Source organism: Pempheris klunzingeri, chromosome 1 (genome assembly GCF_042242105.1).
Source record: "Pempheris klunzingeri isolate RE-2024b chromosome 1, fPemKlu1.hap1, whole genome shotgun sequence".
Lineage (NCBI taxonomy): Eukaryota > Metazoa > Chordata > Actinopteri > Acropomatiformes > Pempheridae > Pempheris > Pempheris klunzingeri.
Genome location: NC_092012.1, coordinates 3917688 through 3938719, shown reverse-complemented (window position 1 = coordinate 3938719; position 21032 = coordinate 3917688). Strand labels below are relative to the sequence as shown.

The 21032-nt window shown below is 39.9% G+C and overlaps 1 protein-coding gene across 1 annotated transcript; it reads right to left on the bottom strand.

The window, feature by feature from the left end:
* Positions 1-3433: 3433 nt before the first annotated feature.
* LOC139201526 (photoreceptor-specific nuclear receptor-like) lies at positions 3434-7931 on the bottom strand. The gene is made up of 8 exons (XM_070830868.1): positions 7841-7931; positions 7012-7162; positions 6652-6755; positions 6157-6453; positions 5435-5613; positions 4573-4813; positions 4136-4241; positions 3434-3566 (listed from the first exon to the last, which is right to left on the bottom strand). Exons 1-8 carry the CDS (start codon positions 7929-7931, stop codon positions 3434-3436), a joined length of 1302 nt encoding a protein of 433 aa, XP_070686969.1.
* Between the last annotated feature and the right edge of the window lie 13101 nt (positions 7932-21032).

Here is a 21032-nt window from a genome sequence, read left to right as displayed (position 1 = left end):
AGTCAACTGTCAGTTATAGCTGCTACAACATATGATGTTTTGTTATAAATCTAACTACACAACAGTTAATACGAGTGAAGCTCGACAATAACTTGACTGACTTGACAAAAAATTTGGATTAAATTTTGATATTGATTACATTTCATCTTTTCTGCTCATCAAATGCAAGGATATGCTGCTTCCTTGTAACTATCTTAATAATTTTCGTTTGTTTATTTATCTATTTATTTATTTATTTATTTATTTATGTGCGATGTCGCTCTAGGTAATTGTGACAGCATTTCTCAGTTTTCTGGAGTTTTACACACCAAATCAATGGAGAAAATACAATGAGAGTTACACTCTTCTATAAAACTGGACCCACAAAAGAAGGTTTTGTTTGTCTTAAATATAGTACAAACTAAAATGTGCTGCTGCTTCCTTCATCCCACGCCGTGCCTACATATACGTTTCCCTCTGTGTGTTAAAATCTCCCAAACCAAAAGTAAAAACACAACTCATGACGTCCGACATGTTTTGATGTCTCATGTTTGGTGTATTCACGCTGAAATAAAAGCACCCAGTGTGATTTCTCGTTGAGATTATGTCAGTTTTGCGCTGCAACGTGGCGTTAACCTGACCGCCTGCTACTTAAGAGACTAATCTTATAATAAGATGAAAATCTCTCATTTAAACAGGGACAACCTTTGTGTGAAAAGAGCTTAGGAAAGGCCAAAATGAGAATGCTGATCGTTTGACATGTGAGTCGAGGCCTCAGTTTGGGATCAATCTCCTACTGCTCATTCTGTGCACCATGACGAATAGTTAAAGGTACAGTTTCCACCTTTGGGACACTTTTTTTTTCTGCAGCACACTTTGCAGCGAAATCAGACGAAGTTCAAAGTTTGTTAATCTGGATCTGTGAGCTCCCTCATATGACAGAGGGCCAGCTGATCTGATCCCAGGATTTTCTGGGGCCTCGCACGGGACCCACAATGCTCAGCTGCTGCTATTTCAACATAAAGCCATTAATGATGTAAGAAAAAAAAAAAAAGGTGCTCATGCTAGTCTCGCCGCACCAAACTGCTGAAATAAAGCTGAACAACGAGCCGTACAAAAATAAACTACTGCATGAAAAGCAAAGCACTGGCTTATGAAGCTCACTGGAGCTTTTGATGTGTCCACCACCTTCGTCCACTTCTGCTCCTCAGATGTTTTTCACGTGTGTGAAGCAGCAGGTGAAATAATCCTGAGTGACTTCTCTTATCAGAGTGACATTTAGCTGAGGTACGCCAGCACTCGCTTCAAATAACCTCCACTTTGAAACGAGATGTAAAAGCAGACAAACTCTTGATTTTGATGTTACTGTCACTGTGCTGGCGTCTGAAGATGTGCGGTGCAGCACATAGTAACAGTGATACCAGATACTTGCAAGTGTCATACTCATGGTAGTAGTTTGTAAATTAATGTACCGATTTCAACTGTTTCTATGCTGTTACAGTTAATCAACATTCATTTCCAGTCTGACCACGTTTAACACTGATGTTCAAAACAAAGAATCACCGCTAGTTCAAGTCATGGTGAGACCAAATACTGCGAGGCATCGGCTACATGATCTGTGGCCTGGGCTGATCGGAGTCGACACACTAATAGAAGTGAACAGCTAACTCACAGGAGATCAACAGTCTCAACAAACATAATATTCAGTCTGCGATATGTTTTTTTTCCACCTCTTCTCAGCAGATTCATTGGTTCGGAACCTGATAAAAACCCTGAACCACAACCACCTAACCAATCAATGGTCCTCATGCCTAAATCTTACCAGTCAAGGGACTGAGGTATCAATAACTTGCTTCCGATCCAGAACAACCCTCTGCTGTGGCTGTTTGACCTCCTCCCAAATAAACCCCTGGAGGTATGTCCTGTTTTACCTGTGCTAGTGACACAGCGCTCTGTGGATGGTGACCTCTTTGATCCAGACTTAACTCAGACTCAGTGGCCTTATATTACTCATATTGATGAGTCTGAGTTTGACAAAATGATTCATCGTATAATTTCTCTTCTGATAAAGAACATGAAAACAGATGAAATCAGGCCCCTCAAACCCGAACACCATGCAAGGGTTAAATATCTCAGCAGCCATTGGGTGGATTGTCATGAAAAATTCAACACACATTCATGATTCCCAGAGGATAAATCTAAATAATGTCTTTGGTAATCCCGCCCACGTTTTGTTAATTAGTCCAATAATGACATTCCTATCATTCTTAGTGTCGAGTGCCAATAAACAAATGCCAGCACGCTAACACACTAAACTAAGATGGTGAATATGATAATTATTAAATCATCTAAATTCTATTCTATGGTGTAAACTGGTTTTATTAAATCACACGACCATTAAACATGACTCATCTAAATGAATGTAAATGCAATAAAAAAAACGCAGTTACGCTGTTTTCCCGTCCAGGATTTGTTGTCAAACCAGCAACTATTGATTTCATGGATCATATAAAAATGACAGCGTGTCTGCAGTAACAAAGAATGACAACATCAGCCCCCGTCCTTCCATCTGTTAACAAGATGTCCACAGAGCCTCTCCGGGCAGGTTTATTACCCAAAGACAGAACAGAGGAAAAGCCTCTAACCAACCCTTAACTCAGCATATCTGCTACGTACAGTAATTGGAATATATATATATGTGTACAAGAGGAAATTGGCCTTCTCCAAACTGGGCTTGTTGTTCCTAACTAACTCACAGTGAAAGGATTCAACTCCAATCTACCCTCAGTTAAGAGTGTGTGTGCATGTGTGTGAGTGTGTGTTGAGGGTTTTGTGTTTTAAACCAAACAGAGGAGGGCGCTCTTCGACCTTACAGAGAGTCTCTGCTGCAGCCGACTCACGTAATGCGTCAAATGTATTTATTGTTCCCGTCTTTACTCAGCTGTATCTTTTAAATTATGCACAAGTAACTATCTCCCTTTATTAGTGACGGATTAAAGTCTACATCATCTCTTGTGAAGGGTGAGAAAAACAGAATCAAACACCGTTTAAGCAATTTCTTTTACTTTATCAAGGCATGATAACATAAGTACACAGTCACATTAATGACAGCAGGGATTTACAGTCCGTCTACCACCAAACAAATAAAGATCTGCATTGTAACTGTCACAAAAAACACAACAAATAAGGACATACTAGAGGATGAAAGGTGACTGTGAGTCACCTCAGACACAAACTAAAGTCTAAATATGATACATATAGACAGCAAGCGTGATGATACTGTGAGAATTTAATTACATTTTCAGAATGACGACAAACAAGTAATAAAGTGGCCTTTAAAAAATAACAGCACGCAGAATCTCTGATATGTTTACAGAAATACAAAGCAAACATCTGTCAAAATATCATCCCTCCGGAGCTGGAGATTATTGATGACCGATCTGGGTTGTGGGTTTTAGTTCTTAAACATGTCACACAACAGTTTCTCCATGGGAGTGTTTCCGATGGTCCTGTGGAAGAACAGCAGCTCTATCCGCTCCGAGTTCACAAAACGCAGAGAGGGAAGAAGAAGAAGCAGCTTTCCAAACCTAAAAAACACACACAAGGAAGAAAAATTTAAATCTAATTCTGCGTGCAACAGGAAATCTCTATTTCATCATTTATATGACAAGGAAGTGGCAGCACGAGATTTTCTTTGACGCCATTTTTAAAAACAACAATTATTTGGTGGGAGTCTAGCAGAGCTGTGAGTGAGTCCAAGACAGTCTGATGCACATATCTAAATTATCATTTATTCAAGCTGTGAGGCTGTGCACGCCTGGTTTTATCACTGTTAATTATTTTATCCATATTTACAGGTCATTTTTTCTTATTTCCAGGCCAATTCAATGTCCCTAAAGTCCACACCAAATCCTCAATCCTCCCATCAGCTCTGTTTTCTGGGCCTATTTTGTTTGTATTTGTCTTAATCCTCTGAATAACCGGCCAATTAGTTTAATAGATTAATAAAAAATAAAATAAAATTACAGAAGTTACCCTGAGCAAATTTGAAGAACAACAATTAACTACAATGGAGGATACATAAAGGAGAGCACAGACAAACAGGATTTAAATCCGTGCGGCGCTGCGGGGGTGATGTGCTCAGACGGGACGTTACCTGGCGGGCTGACTGGGGTAGTGTGAGCGGATGTGTTGTCCCAGCATCACTTGAGACTGATCCTGCAGGTTCTCCACCTGTTCTGGATCTTTCAAACCACGAGTCTCTGTAGGAGGAGAGGGAACACTGATGTGAGTCACAAATTCAGACATGTGTCGCATTTAAATGAGCATGTTGTAACACTCAACACACATTTAGTTGCTTTACTAAAGTCAGAGAACAACCTTTTTTTTTGGCTACTTTCTATTGATTCTGATTCTAAGGTTTTGTTGTTTTTTTCCTCCTGAATCCCGTAGTAATAAAAAAATATTAAGTGGGTTATTGCAATAACGACAAAGGTTCGTCCTCTGTGCTCAGTAAATGTTAAGATATCTGTACTACTGTCATCTAGAGTCTTATCACTGCAGGCCAGCTACTCACAATCCTGTCGCTCTCACCTGGTTTGAAGAGCACGATGGCTTTGAGGCAGGCGAATTCAGTGGGATCGACAGCCAGGGCCTTGAAGCGGCTGAAGACCTCCTGCAGGAGGCGCAGGTCCAGGCTGGTGTAGCTGGTTTTTCCCTGCATGCCGGGGCAGAGGTCTGGCAGAGAGAGCAGCGGGCAGCTGTCCAGCGGCAGAGACCACTGGATGGCACAGAGCAGGAAGAGCTCGCTCCACGCCTCCTCCAGCAGAATCACCTGGTGGGACACGAGGACACAAGAGTCTAAAAACCTGTCCTGTGATAGAAAGGTTGTTTGTTTTTAGCTCCACTGTTTAGTCAAGGCTGTAAGGGGCTACATATGGAAGCCAATTCCTGCCAAAAAAAAAAAGCTTATTGATGATATATAATAATTTACAACTAAAAATGATTACAGAATTACCAAGCAGTAACACAGAAATATAACTTGATCTTGAAATAATTATGACTTTTCAGTTTTGATAAAATAATATTTTTGTATTAGTAGTTTTGTAGTATGGTACATGATCATGTACATCATCAAATAAAAACTAAACACTAATGTGAAAGTTTTTGTATTAATTAGACTAAAATAAGCAAAATAAAAAATAATTAAATGACAACAATTAGAGTAAAACCAATATAAATTTTTGCCAAATCAAAGGTGCCAAAATTAACACTGCATACAGCTTTGTATCACTTACATGAAATAATTAATCAGGAAATTATTATTGAATTACTTTGATGGTATAAACAACAAATCATTTTTTTTTTTAAAGTATCGTGCCTTACTTTTTGATGCAACATCAAAATAAATATAGTATAATTTTTTTAGAATGTGTGTCGTAAAGTTGACCCTCACCTGGTCTCTGAAGGGCAGGTTGGAAAACACCGGCAGGTTCTTGGCCCACTTCACTGACATGAAGAGCAGCCTCGCCGAGGTCTCGTACACATTTTCGGAGCTGGACGGGTACAGAGCCATGTGGTACTCCGAGGACGCTCGCTCCGGCTCGTTGCTCGTCACGTCGATGTTCTCGTCAACTGAAGCCGAAAAGAAGAGGTTTGGATTGAAGGCGTTGATGGAAAGATGAACCCACTTCAGTTTGATTCATGGGTCAGTTGTTATTTGCATGTTAATATTTTTAGTTTGGCCTGTTTGCATGCTACTATGCTAATACTTCATATTTCATGTTTTTGCTGTATTTATTGTAAATACAACCAAAATATGCAATAATTTAGTGATTATGACCCACAGTGAAATGCACCTATTAGCTTAACATCTTATTGATTTGTTCGATTAGCATAGCTGCACACTTTTTGACGTTTTATAAAAAATGAAATTCGTGTTCCTTCTTGAATGCTGCGTCTCTGTCATGGTGACCTCATGCTGCACCAGTATCCCATCTGATAAATCTCCAAACTGATTTAATTTAAATGTCTTTGCCCCAACGTACCGGGTTTCAGACACAAATGTTTGAATTCGTGGAGATAACATGAAACTGATAACTTGAAGTGTCTTTGATTTACCAACATCACAGTGGCGAACTCTATAATTTCCAGCCCACAGCCCCAAACCCTCCTCACCGTCCTCGGGCTCCAGCTTGGCGCAGGTCTCGGCCGTCATGAGGCTGGCCATGAAGCGGTGGTTGTTCTGGGGACTGATGCAGCGCTGCGGGGTGACCGAGGAGGTGATGGACATGGAGGAGGTGATGTGGGGCCACGTGATGACAGAACCGCTGGAGGACGAGGACGAGGAGGAGGAAGAGGAGGAGGAGGAGGTGGGCTCCCGTGTGGTGGCCAGGTGCTCCTTCTCTGGGTCCACGTCGATGGAGTCCAGACGGACCTGAGCTGTGCTGCGGGGCTGCCGCTCGTTTTGCACGGCTGCAGGATAGATGGAGAAAAAGAAGGAAGAGAGGAAGAAACAAACAAGGTCAGACGTGTTGACTGAGGAAATAACTATGATAAACATTCGTAGTTTCAAGTTTGACTTTACATATCGTCACATCATTGAGACTGTGAACATTTCTCACAATTTTCTGATGGATTTCTTGAATGTTAAATGTATTTCTACACACTTACCGTCCTTATTCATGCCCGCCTGCAGGCACTTCTTCAGCCGACATGCCTGGCACTGGTTGCGATGAGCTTTGTCCACTGGACACATGCCTGTACCGGCCTGGCACCTGTGAACCCACAACCAAGACTTTAAACGGGAGAGTCCACTCAAAACTAACAGAGATGCTGCACAAATATATGGTGAAATGTATCTGGATTCACACCAACATCACTTCCTGGCAGATATTATACAGATTGATTTAACTTGATCAAATGGCTGCGAGAGTGATTTGGAAAAATGCCTTAATTTCCCATAATGCATCATATACTAACTGGCTTTTACTGGCTATTGAATGACACAGTTGTCCAGCAGCTTTCTCTTACCTGTAAATGAGCCTCCTCCTCACACTGCGTTTGAAGAAGCCACTGCAGCCGTTGCAGGCGTAGATGCCGTAGTGTTTCCCGCTGCTGGTGTCTCCGCACACTTTGCAGACCAGAGCCGGGCTCAGGGCTTTTCCCGGGGCTGGACTCTTGGCTGTAAGTCAAACACGGTCACACAGGACAGATCGGTTAGTGCCATTCATGGAGCCCGGTATTGTTTCATACATGTGCCTGCCATCTGTACCATCAGCTCAGTCTGCATGTAGCTCAGCAGCCCGACAAAACACTCGAGTCAATATTGCAACAGCCGTTTAGGTCTGAAAATCTCATGTAGTGGATGATTATAAAATTGAAACAATAAATGGCCGGAGGCAGATTAACAATTAACACAAATGAATCAAGGATACTGATATTATTCCAATTAATCCCATTATACATATGCATTCTGGCCTTATTTGTATTTAAGAAATGCACTTACATGAACTTTTTTATATTTAGATAAAAATGGATTTATGTGCACATTCATGATTTTTTTTAGTTTTACTTCATGCTTAAAGAAACCTCTGTTAAATCAAACAGATGTTTATCTATTTATTTTATTTATATAAACTAATAGGAGGGAAAGAGTTTTGTCACCTGGGGCGTAAAAGCTCTCAAATGAAAAAAAATATAATTTAAAAATCAAGATTATAATCAAGATGATGTTTATTTAAAAAATCTATCTTAGTAGAGTTTCTTGGTATTTTTTCCTCTAACTACAGGCCCAGTTTGGGTCCCATCTTTCAGGCGCCGGGGGCACCTGTTGCTCCTGGCGGACATGTGAGACTCTTACCTCCTCTGCTGTCGTCGGTCCCGCTGCTCCCAGAGGACTCGGTGGGGGAAGAGGACGGCATCATGGGGATCTTCGACAGGTGATCCTCCATTATTTTTTTATTAAAAATGCCTCCCGGAGCGGTGATGAAATGAGGGAATAAACTTTGCTGCAAACTGTTAGTCCTCTTCTCCGGAGAGTGAAATGTTCAAGTTGTCACAATGTCCAGGATCCACACACAAAGAGTTCAAGTTCCTTTTGGGTTTGTTGCAATAAAAACCCCAGTGAGGGGACAGAAATGTGTATCTGCCAGGCCTTCAGTGTTCCCCAGTGGGCAGATGGTGGGTTGAGTCCCCTGCAGAGCCTCTACTGTGTGGAGATGCAGATGGGCTGGGGTCCTGCCATGGGTTTGAGCTCGCACTCGTTTCAAGTCAACAGGTTGTGTGTCCTCCCTCTGGCCGCCGGGGTCCGTCACTGTCTGTGGGTGCTCCTCGGTGGCAGCTCCTCAAAAGGGAATCCGGGGGGTGGAGGGGGAGGATTAGCCCCACGCGCTGTGTAAGCAGCATGCTTATTTGTCATCCTCTTAATCTTTACTGTTCATCTACTGGATCAATCCGTCACATTGCCAGAACGTTGGTGCTGCTCAGACGCAGAACTTCTTCGTGTCTGCAAACTAAATCAGGAGGAAAGAAACTGAGAAAACGGCTCCTAAAACTCCAGCTAGAGGAGCTGTAACTTTAGACCGGTTCCCATCCAGCTCCGTCTCCTCATGTCTCCTCTGTCCATGAGGGCGTCCATCAGTCAACACTCCTCTTCGGTATCTGCATTTAAAGGGATGATTACATGAGGCGCACATTATTATATTTACTAGCTTCTTCAATTTGTATTTCCCTTCCTCCTTTATTTTTTTTTTCTGCCTCTGAATTCCAGATCCATTTCCCCCTGCTGTATATTTGATCTGTGTGATTGCCTCCCATTCATAATGACCCCCAGTGTTTGCAGAGGAGCTGCCTATTAACTCCCATTTCGCCCCTTTTTGACAAACTAGGAATCATCTGCTTCCCTCTGGCTGCTGGGAGAAAAAGGTCACAGAGGGAATAATAGAGTTTTGAATGGACTGATGTTTTAGCTGGCACTAATTTAGCTCATTCACAAGGGTCTCCCATTTATTATTGAGATGCTAGAACCGTCATAAATGTGGCATTTACATATGCTGCAAAAACGTCTGTCAAACTTGAGGCCCTTAACTTTCTAGATAGAAGCAAGCCTGCCTTTAAAACAAGCAAGTTTGGCTGCCGGTGTGGTGAGGACATTGTAGTTGAGTGTTTGACAGACACGTCCTTTATAGCTAGTTAAGAATAACTCAAATGGAGACAGAGTTGCTTATTAAGACTAGATAAGTGACATTTGCATTAATTAAATAATCCATTTGTGCTAAAAGTAAGACCAGCTAGATTTGGAAACCAAATATAAGATTATTATACTTGTTTACATCTGGAGTTTTTGCTCTTCAGGCAGCAGTTTGTAGCTGCAGCTAAGAGGAGACTCAAGGACCAGCGTACAAAACTGAGCAGGAGAATATGACACATGCGGCCTTGTAATCACATTTAAATGAAATTGACTTGTCATTTGCCAAGATGTCGGACAATTTGGGGCTAAATGAAAAGCACTGTGCATTACTGCCATGATTAAGACATGAAAGGCCTCAAAATAAAGACAAACAAGCCGTCAAAATGCTCCGTTTGTGAGAATCAAACTGGAGAAAAGTCACGGAGGATCCCAGTAAAAGCAGAAACAGTTCAGCCCTAAAAATCAAATCTCTTCTGTCATTAACAACAGTATGATGGTCCACAACACTCGTGCAGCTTTCTGCTCATGTTTGTCGTTTGTTTCCTCACACAGTTGAGCGGTTCAAGTCAATGAACTTAATCTGAAAAGGACGTGAGCTGCCATGTTTCTGGCATCTGCACTGACTCTTTGTTGTTTGTTTTTCTGTTTGCTGCTTGTTCTGTGCTTGTAACGTGTGTTAATAACTGCGCTCGTCGCTGATCTTCGACTGGACACGTAAAGCTGCGTTAATTGAGTTTGCACAGAGGAACAAGCTGACAACGTTCGACATGTCATTAACGATCATTTTGAGTTGTTCTATACTGTTTTAGTCTCTCCACACCACTCCTGACAAAAATGTTGTTTTGCCACTAAATGTTCCACTTTCTTCACCGCTTGGTCTCTGACTTTGTCTGTGTGCTGTTTGGAGCTGAGCAGTGTGCAGGGGGGGTTTGTAAAAGTGTGTTTGCTGAAAAAACAGCTGCTATAAAACCAAAACAATGAGCTAAAAGAGACTAAGTAGAGCTGAAGGGACCTGAAGGGGCCGTAACCCACCACTGAGGACACAGACGTCATGTTTTTTGTTATATTTTGTAGCTTGTTAATGACACGAGGACGATTCTATAACTCACACAGATCTAAGTACAGGTGAGTGGGGTGAAATCTTTAATAGATATCAGCATGAAACATCCCTAGTTGTAGTTGTTACTTACATTAAGACAAAGATTACTTCCTGTATTAAAGGTTTTCTGAATGTTTAAATGTACATATTAGACATTATGTAAAGAAATACACTCTAATCTGCAAACATTTCCATAATAGAAATCTGAATCTTTGACATGTTATTAGAGAAAAAGGTTTTTTAGCGTCTTACTCTACCTGCTCACATTCTCTTACTATCAAAATCCAAATAAAAAAAACAGTTTTCACCTGTTTTTAGGACTAAAATAGTGTGTAAATCAGGCTGTGAGTGATGGATGAACATCCCCATGAGAGGAATAAAAGTGGAAATTGGTGTATGTAATTACTGCTGAAGTGTGGAAAAAAAACTCATTTTGAGAAAATAGCCTTTAAAGCAGAAACCTCCAGATGTTAATTAACAAAGTGAATTAAAATAAACTCCTAAATGTCCCATTAGTCTGAAAAGAAAACATGTTTTGGAGGTAAAATAATCCGAAATCTCAAAAATAAAAAAAACAGTGCATAAAAATCTAATGAAAATAACAAAATGTAAATAGAATCACACACATTTTTATTGACTATTCAAATAAATCCCTGCAATGAGCACCATACAGCGCAGTCATTATATCCATTACTCATGTAAAAGTATTGATTTGTGCAGTAAATAAATGAATGATTCTTGTTGAACAAGTGGTCGTTTTGCATTAATCCCTATGCTGCTAAAAAACAAACAAACAACTGTCCTGACTGTACCAGACACGTTTTGTCGCTGCCAAAACTCTAAGCAGAAAATCTGCCTGGAGAGCAAAATTAATGTCGATGTCAGCGAGTTGCTGCTCCGCACTAACAAGGCGCGACCATAATTGCAAAAACAAAGTGGAAAGCAGTTAAGTAGATTAGAGTTTGACCACATTTTGTCTGCCTGGGCACCGGCCGCAGTCACCACAAGACGAGGGAGGAGGGGGACACCACAATTAGCTCAAAAGATTAAAAGAGCAGTGAAGACACACTCCTTGTGGGCATCTTTAGCCATATGGTGGCTACTCTCTTCACCCTTGGCCAACACACTGTTGACCTTTGTAAGATTTACCAGTTAATTAGTCTTGTGAGATCAGTGGTCTGCAGGCTTTCTGCGTGGATTCACCCAATTACACGCTGATTAATGATGTGCTCATACAAGTGGGGTCCTAAAGTCTGAGACCTCTCATCTTTTCACGCAAAACCTGGGAATAAAGCTGAATGTTTTTAAAAAAATACAACATCTAAAGTGATGAAGAAATATTTAAGATTTTTAAGCAAATTTGCGGCACCGAACATACGAAGAGGAAGTCGGTCATGAAAAGAAATAACTCAAGGAAATCTGACCTTTTCTACAAAGGAGATAAGTTGTTCAGTGCCACAAATTTGCTCAGAATCTCAAACATGTCATAACATCTTGTGTTATTACTGCTCCCGAAGCCTCAAACTTCCACGTTGATGTGACAATATGAGAGATTTTCACTGCGGTCTCAGAGATTTTGGAGCCCACTTTAGAGTCACCGCTCTCACCCTCTTAAGACCCGAGCTCTTGTTTGATATGCATTTTTTTATTTCTCCTTGCTATTTGGGCTTATTGGACCCTGATAAGTATAAAACCTAAGCATCATCTTTTTACATGGTGTAGTTTTAGAGAAACATTATGTCCACATATGTGGACAATCGGTCTTAATTTCCAGAAAACATAATAAAGTCACCTTTGTGCAAAACTCTTTATTTCCACCCTGAACATAGCAGTTTTTTTTCCTGACTGCTTTTGCATGTATTTATAACACATACAAAACATATTTTGAACAATTTTGCCCACATACATGTCCATACGGCCCCAGCTAAGCAGAATTAACTACTATGGTCATATAACCCAAAATGTGATGTCCACGCAGGTCTTTAGAGGTTAAAAGAGTCACATTAGGTCCATTTCCATCCACCTGCTTCTATGCACATGTTTACTATCTGTGCTTCTCACTGATGAACAGCTGGAGCTGCTTCCGGTTGATCGATGATTACACGCCGAGCTGATGCTGTCGTTTAGATCACTACAGACGAGCACGTGCGGTGATTCTTTGGCCACTTTTGACCTCAAAGTTCCTCCATTAACTCTTGACTCTGTTTTCAGGTAACATAAGAAATGCCCCCATTAATAATGTGATAGTGTCGGATCCTCTTGAATATGTTCACATGATGGTGGCTGATGGAAAAATAAATCAAGTAAGTCACTGTTATGTTCTTTTTTTATGTTTTTGTGTTTTATCTTGTGTCAGTTTTTGTTCCAACTTTTGAACATTTATTTTACTTTAAAGCGAGGAAACACCCCCACGGTGTGCTGCATAGTTTCTGTTACTCTAATAATAAATAATAATAATCTCTTACAGTGGTGACACATATAATTACTGTCTGTAGCTGATAGTTTAGGAATTAGGAGTTAAAAAAGCCTCAGAAACAGCATTTAGACCAGCTGATGATTTAAACCCAAACCAGCTAGCTGACTAGTGCCTTACTCATCTCTTCTTCATGCATTATGCAGCTTTAATTCATTTATAATGTGCTGCTGGTGCCTTTTAATATCTTATGAGCAAAAGGGCCTCATGAGTGATGGCATTATTGCTTTATTATTTATTGAAATCATATTATTATCCACTCAAATAATGTGAGGTATGCATAAAGGGCGAGGTTTAGGGTCCATTAACCTCAGTTATAATTACAAAAAACGTAATGACGGAGCGGTTCGAAACATTTTGAGCTCTTCCTCTTGTAAATCTCAGAAACTTTCAGCTTTTACTGCTGATGATGAGTCTCCAGTCGGCTGCTTTAACTGCAGCAATATTTTTAGGGCATTTTTATGCTTTATTTGAAAGTGATGGTGAAGAAGGAGGAGGAAAGACAGGAAGTCAAATCATAAATGTCTGCAGATCTCAGCCAGGTGAAGCCGTGATGAACTTTTAAATCTCTAATTACTGTAAAACACTTTGTAACTTTGCTTTTAAATAAAAGTTATCATCATTATAATTATAATAATTATTCCTAAATGCATTCACGCTACAAGAGTGCCCCATGAGTCAATTTTTATAAATTACTGCCACGACTGCACCATCTTCTGAAATCGTTATTTCTATAGGAGTGTCTATAAGACATTTTTCTAGCGTAACTACAACGTCCATGGTTCATGTTATACAAATGCATGTACTGATAAACAATCATGAGGCCCATAACAGTTTTTTTTACATGTACATGTGCAGTAGTTCATTGGAAAAACTTGTAATATTAAGAAATCCTTAATGATATTCTTGGATCTTAAAGGCATAGTTTGGATTTATGACATGGAGTTATACGAAGTACTCCTTCATGTTCAGTGTGTTAGCTACAGTGCAATCAGTTTATTTCCTCTAGTTTAGAGAAGCAGACAGGAGTCTTGGGACAGATGCTAAGCACTGTACTGCTGGGACAGCAGGAAAACTTCATTTAGCCACCTGAAAACAACAATACCAGTGTCAGAGTGCACTATGTTTGGATTATTTTCACTGTTTTATGATGCCGTTGAGCCATTTCCAAAGAGAAAATGAAGCTGTTCTCTCTCTACCTTCAAAGCCACCAGACTCCACTGACAAAAACAGTCATTTTACCTCCCAGAACAGAACAGGGTTACTATTCTCCCTGTTTTTGTCACAATTGTTGGTAATATTTTGCTCACTTACTAACAAGGACAGACCGAACAAATGTGAATTTCTTCAAATGAGAGGAACAGAGAAGAAGACCAAAGACAGAAGAAGAGAAAGCCGCGCTGTCATTACACAGTGGATGTTTGGAAGCAGTGAGGCCGGTCTCATGTAAAAGTGACACCTGCTGCAGGAGTGTGACGGTGCTGAGCTGCAGATCAGATCTGCTCTCTATGTTTAGAAAGATGAGTCTGTCGCTGAGATGACCGGCTGCATCCTGCTGGCCGGGCCAATCTCAGCATTATAACAGTTTACATAATAATGATAAGCTGCGGTACACAGTGACACCATCAAGTTTTAGGTGGAGACTTGCTTACACGAGCAGGCCATAGATTATGCCAAGACAAATAGATTAGCATGGGAGCAGCCTTATATTAGGATTCAAAGAATGATTAGAGAAGCCCTGTTATGTAATGACATAATGAGTCTCTGATGTACTTCATGAGTCTTTGAAAAACATGTTCATGAGACGGCACAAACCTCCATCAACAGTTCCACATCTGACGGAGGTTTAAAGGTGAAAAGGTGCTTGTTTTAGCCACTGACAGGCTCAGATTGTTATTCTACGTGTCTGACAACATCGTAGAGAGAGCTGCCGGTCTACTTCTGCTGATAATAATACTTACATACTTAAGTAAAAGTATTTATCCATTAGTCTACAGCATATTAGACGTCTAATAGTGCAGATTTCAGATATCAGTCACACCAAAATCTGCTAAATTGATCCTTGAACCAAGTCTGATCCGTCCCCAGATGTCTTTTTTTCTTTTATCTAATTTATCAGGCCAACAAGGTAACTGACACAAATGGAGTTCAATCTCGATAAACTGATAAATTGTTTTGTTAAAGTAAAAAATGTGCTTATTACACTCTCAAAAACACTAATATTGTTATTTATCAGTCATGGAATTATTACTTTAAGATTTTCCAAATGTTTGCCATTTGTCAGTAGAGTCCTGTATTAATATTATAATATTTTCAGCCATCTTTTATTGAATTTCACAATTTAAATACATTTCCAAATGTAAACACCCTTCCCTCCCCATAATTTTGCAGTTTCTGAAAAATGTAAATTGTCAAATTGTCAGTGATGGAAGAAATACTGAAGCAAACGTACCAATGGAGCAACGCAAAAATATTCCATTACAGGTAAAAGTCCTGCATGACAAATCCTACATAAGTAAAAGTACATGAGAATCAGCAGGAAAATGTAGTTAAAGTGTCAAAGTTAAAGGAGAAGTTTAGAGGGAGAAATCCTCCGACGTGTGACCTCGACCACACACTGCTGTTAATAAGACATCAAGAGCCAAAAAGGCTGCAAACAGCTGGATTAATCTTTAACATGAAAAAAAACCTTGTTCTATTTTCCATCCCGTCAAATCTTTATCGGCAAAGTAACGAAATCTGTCAAATAAAATATAGAAAGTGAAATATTTCACCCTGAGTGAAATTATGAAGCAGCTTAAAATGGAAATATTTGAATAAATAAGCACAAATACCTCAAAGTTGTGCGTTAAGTACAATATGTGAGTGTTTTACATGGTTCTCATTGTAGAGTGTGGATCAATAGTATTTAGATTTAACTACTTTTTATACTTTCTTCATTATTTGCATTATAATAAAAAAAAAAAAAAGGTGAAGTGATGGAAACACGTCGGCCATGTTTGTGTCGAGCCCTTTTATCACATCTGCTGTTCACACATTACAACACACCTGATTACATCACCGCGCTCACACTCGGTAACCTCGCCAGCCTGAGCGGGCCACACACACACACACACACACACACACATATGAAAGAGGATAAAAGAATACACACACTCACACACACACACACACACATGGTTGGGTGTTACCATGGATCATGAAGGAAACTCAAGGAGGAGAGTGGAGATGAGGAGATGGGTGTGTGTGAGGGTGGGGGGGGTTGTTAAATCTGATCTGGCCAGTGCTGACGACGGCAGTGTGGCTGCGTCCTGCTCACATCAGCCCCGCATCAGTGTGTGTGTGTGTGTGTGTGTGTGTGTGTGTTATATAACAGTGTGATAAAGCTGCCTTTGGGATCTGACTGTGGCTGCTGAGCCTCTTACCTGTGTGTCAGGTGTGTCGGGTGGAAAGCACATCACTCACCTCATCTGTGGAGATGAACTCTTAGCAGCCTGTGCTTCCTGTTTGCTGTTTTAATAGATAAACACACAAATAGACATTTTTGATTTGTGGCAGCAAGTCACTCTTTCATCTTGAAAACTATTGGCCAGATTTCTATGAATTCTGCTGTATAATTTTTACAATCCCCATAATATTAACCCCCTCTGACCCCTTGACCTTTCCTCTAGCGCCATCGTGAGGCCAAAAAACTCCACTTCTTTTACAAGAAATACCAAAAACGCAGCTCCGACCTTCACTGTATGCATGTGACTGTCTGAATGCAGTAAGATACATATGTGGTTGAGAAGTTAAAGTAACTATGTGGAACTTTCATTTTGTGTTGCTTTTGGCGCCTCCTGTGGACAAAAGCAGTAGTGTTTCCCAGAATGAAGACTGCATTTCCCATGAGCAACACTGCCTGGTGTCATAAAGATCTTGATCTGACTAACATCTCTATAGTACTGTCCACGCACCTACAACTAACAGCCTTTTTCACGGAGGACATTTTGACTTTTGATTAGTTTTTGGGTACCGGCGTCGTGATGCTGGTTTGTTGTCACGGCTTCCTGGGACAGAGCCATTGTTAATGTGAGTATTAACACCTGTGCTTCTCCTACACTGACAAGTCAAAGTGTCTCAGCCTCTAGTCACATCAGTCAAATATGGCCCAGAAAAAAAAGAGCTGCTTACCTGAAGAAAACAGCCAGTTTTACCTGATGGCCTCCACGTTGAAACTGTGGAAACATTTTAAATATCTCAATACAGTTCTGGACTCTCAGGTGAGCTTATCTGACCTGGCCTTGGTGTTTTACAACTAGAGTTTACAACTAGAGTACAAAAATGTTGTTGAGTATTTTAACTTTTCTACCATAAGTGTAGATCTACGAATAAACTTTCAAGGATTGTGTCAAAACCCCAAAAGCAGGACCAGAGGAGGATCCTGGCAGCCACCTCCCATCCGCCCTTCTACTACTCTGAGCTCTTGGACTCAGAGGGACTCCATAGCTACCCCCGGACGACTAAAAATGTATTTTAGTATTTAAGTCCTGCATCACAAGTGGCATCGACTGATAACATCTGAGCCACAGATGCTGACATGAACTGTTTTTAATGAGTAGCACGGCCTCGTCTATGTGTTCGTTTCGACCTTTTAAAACACCAAATCACTCAGTAACACAAACAATTTAACCAGTCTAAGCATCGAGGTAAAATTACTGGTTTTGTCAATGGAGTCTGGTGGCTTTGAAGAGAGCGACAGACATGCTTTTTTTGTTTATACCGGTCATTTCTGTATGTAAACGGGTATTTAAGTATATAATATGTAAAAATAGGATGAAAAATAGTTTTGACTTTTGGTGATTTTACGATTTTACCATTTGTCTTACGTCCCCAGTGTGGTCATGATGTGTTTCTTATCCCACACTCGTTTCCACAGCATTGAACTAGCATCAAAGTATTGAATGTTGAATGTTAAATATCTAATATCGCTGTCTGCACGCTGGCCTCTGTGTAAACTGTTGGCAGGAGCGTGGCCGGCCGTGTGTCCAGCCCTCTCTGTCCTGACCTAGATCTCTGACAGTAAACAGCTGCTTCCTAAAGCGACGTCGTGCTGCCATCAGCAGAACGGCCCGGAGAGATAAATGTCAGATTGGACCTCGGCTGAGCCTCTTGATGCAGCTCAGGGCCCCACAGTTTGTTTAGGAGATCCGCAGACACTTAGCAGCCAACTGCTGCTGCTGCTGCTGCTGCTGGCGGCATTGTTTGGTTTTTTGTTAAGTTTTAATTAACACTGTTTTTATTCAGATATACAATAGGCCAAAAAGAACGTGCTGCCTCCAGCGGCGGCCTTGTGTTTGCCTCAGTGAGCATCACATGTATCTGACTGTTGAACACCGAAAGAGAAAATCAGTTCAACGATGCAAAGCAGAAGGTGAAATGATCTGATGATTACCGAGTGGTCTTTAAAATCAGATCCTCATTAAGAGACAAATGTTTTCCAGAACATTTTACAAAATCAAACATGATTAATTTCTTGTTGTCCATATATTATAGTGTTAATTGGGCTTATTAAGAGCTTCCTAATCCAACAAGTGCTCCAAATTAATTGCATGCAAGTGTCTCTTCATCTGACGACGACACAGTTGTGTGTTTTGGCCAAAATCAAGAACTGAAAATTGTCCTCTAATTGTTTACACTTGATGGACACAGCACTCACGTCTGGCCACGAATCAATCAGTGTGCTACGGATTCACTTCTCCCCTCAGTTAGGTTTAAAGTCATGATGTGGGTTGAAGTAACGACAAGCGTCTTCTGATGTGAACAAATCACTATAAAAGATAAAATCAGTTTTCATAACCTTGTGGTTAAAGCTTGATTAGATCTGTGGAAATATCATCGTTTGGCTTAATGGACCTTTGTTGCCATTGTTACTAAGAATAAGAATAAGAATAAGACCGACATAATAAAATATTAAAATACAAAATTGAACAGAAACTTAGACACAATAAAATACAATTAAATTAAATAGTCTGTCCCTTTTTAAAACAAAAAGTACAAATTTGTGAGAAGTGTCACAGTGTGTGAGGTGAAGTGTGCAAAGTAAGTTAAACTATACAGAATAGACTTTAACAATTAAATATGATATGTGCAAAGTGCAAACTGCAAAATAACTAGACTATATAATAACTTTACTATAATAAACATGAAGTTAAGGTTAGTGGTCATGATTTTTTTTGAGCTTCTTGGGAGGAGAAACTCACCATACATGACACCAAAGCTACTCAGGAATAAGTCACAGCTGAACAAATCATATTGTAGCTGTTTGCTCTTTAGTCTTCTGGTTCTGGAGTCATTAAAGTGTGTGTTTAGTACATAATACAGACACAGACAGTTCACATGTTCTTCTTCTAGTCCTGCACTTCCAGTCATCAGCTGGCTATAGAGAGTCCCATGGGACCTTATTTAAAAATGTGTTCAGTATCAGTATGCAGTCACAGGAGCAGGTAGGTCTGCTCATTCATTCTTTGGCTTCCCTTTTGTTAAAAGGATCAAGAGTCACTGAATAAAACACATCAGGGAAGACAATGTGTGTGTGGAACGTAGCTAAATTAAGCTAAGCTAAGGTGACGTACATCACAGGAAACATAATGTGAAATAAATGGTACTTAATTGCACCTTAATTGACAAATATAAAATATCATGTCATAATTCAAACAGGTTGAAAAAAAGATTTTTCTCAACCGTAAATTCCCGAAATTGTTTCCTTTCTCCCTCCAAAAAAGGTGAAGAGAATAAAGAAAACCACTTTTCTCGGGAGGAATCTGAATGAACACGAACGACAGGATCCATTCTGTCTTATTTTTATCTAAACATCCAAAGTGGACAGCCATTCCTGTTACTGATCATCTGCAAACCAGAATATTTCAGGGTTTTGCAACACTGCCGATCATAAATCATCATGGTATGCTCAGTTAAAAAGAAAATACGACTCTCTATTTTGGTTGTCCACCCTGCTGACCTCAGTCAGAAGGAAAATACCAGCTCTAATCTGTTCAACTTAATATCTCTGGCTTACGTCAGGAACACGTGTTCGTCTAATATGCAAATATATGTCCTTAAATATTCAACTTTATGTCATTATTATATTAAAGTTTCAGCTAACAGAGGTTGTTAAATGAGCCAATAAATTAATAAAGACAAACTTGTCTTCTGGTGGGTTTGTAATGAAGTACAATTTATGATTATGTCTCAGTGGAGTCCAGAGTACAGTTCAACGGTGAATCAATTTAAGAAGATTTCAATAATCCTTTTGAATGTCAACTGTTGTCAAAGAGTAGGATTAAAAATTCCAGGTAGGCCTTATTTACCAGGTAATTTAGCAGTGACGTCTCATTTAATCCATTAGGGAAAGACAATTAAATAAAATGAGGACATTTGACCCAATTCACCCATCAGAACAAAATAATAAAAAACAATTTAATATTTTTCAGCTTTCACTCAAAGCTAAACTGCCGTAACTGCTCCTACTGTGAAATAGAAACAAACAGATTACAGATAATTTGTTTTACTGACTTCAGCAGCAGGAAGCAGACAACAATGATTTGTCTTTGAAGTCAAACACCTTTAACTTTAACTCCTCGTCTAATTCCCAAATGTCTAGATTTCACTTTTGCATTCGTTAAGTGAAACAAACTAATTAGACAAACGGCCGGCCATCAGTCGAGGACCTAATTCATGTCGGCCGCTGCTGCTGTTGCTGCTGCGGATTAGCTGAGATGACTTTAGATTAGATTAGGGCCTCTGTGGAAACGCAGAGGAAGCAAGAAGATTATAGGAAATTAGGTAACTGAAATGACTATTGTTACATTTCTGTAAGCTACAGTACAATGTCTCTGCTTTGTTTTAACAGATGGAGGGATGTACTTTCTGAAGGGCCGTGCCGTTTGATAACTTTAAATCTAAATTATCCTAAAAACGTCTGATATGTGAGAAGTAGAGTTTTCTCCTCCAAGTCATTGAAGATACTCTGATGAAATTCAGCGGATAAAATCAATTGATTTCGTCTGTTGCATGGAGACAGGACTAATTGGCTCTTACAGTATCTCTGCAGTCTCATGATCTGGAAAATGAGGAGTCGACTTTCCTATAAAAACGCAATTATCTCCTTAAAGTCGCTGTAAACAAAAAAATAACCACTTTTTTAGGGCCTCAGTTTGAGCTCTGGTGACATTTGATTTACGTGTCTGAATTTTAAAACCAAAAATCAATCAATCAGTCTGAAAAAATAATTATTTTTTTATCTTTATTTT

Bases quoted from the DNA above. Each gene is read 5' to 3' on its own strand.
- LOC139201526 (XM_070830868.1), bottom strand. From the start codon at position 7,931: ATGGAGGATCACCTGTCGAAGATCCCCATGATGCCGTCCTCTTCCCCC. The intron at 6,756-7,011 runs GTAAGAGAAAGC...GTGGGTTCACAG, and splicing joins AGGAGGAGGCTCATTTACAG to GTGCCAGGCCGGTACAGGCA. The intron at 5,614-6,156 runs GTGAGGAGGGTT...TTTCGGCTTCAG, and splicing joins CAAGCTGGAGCCCGAGGACG to TTGACGAGAACATCGACGTG.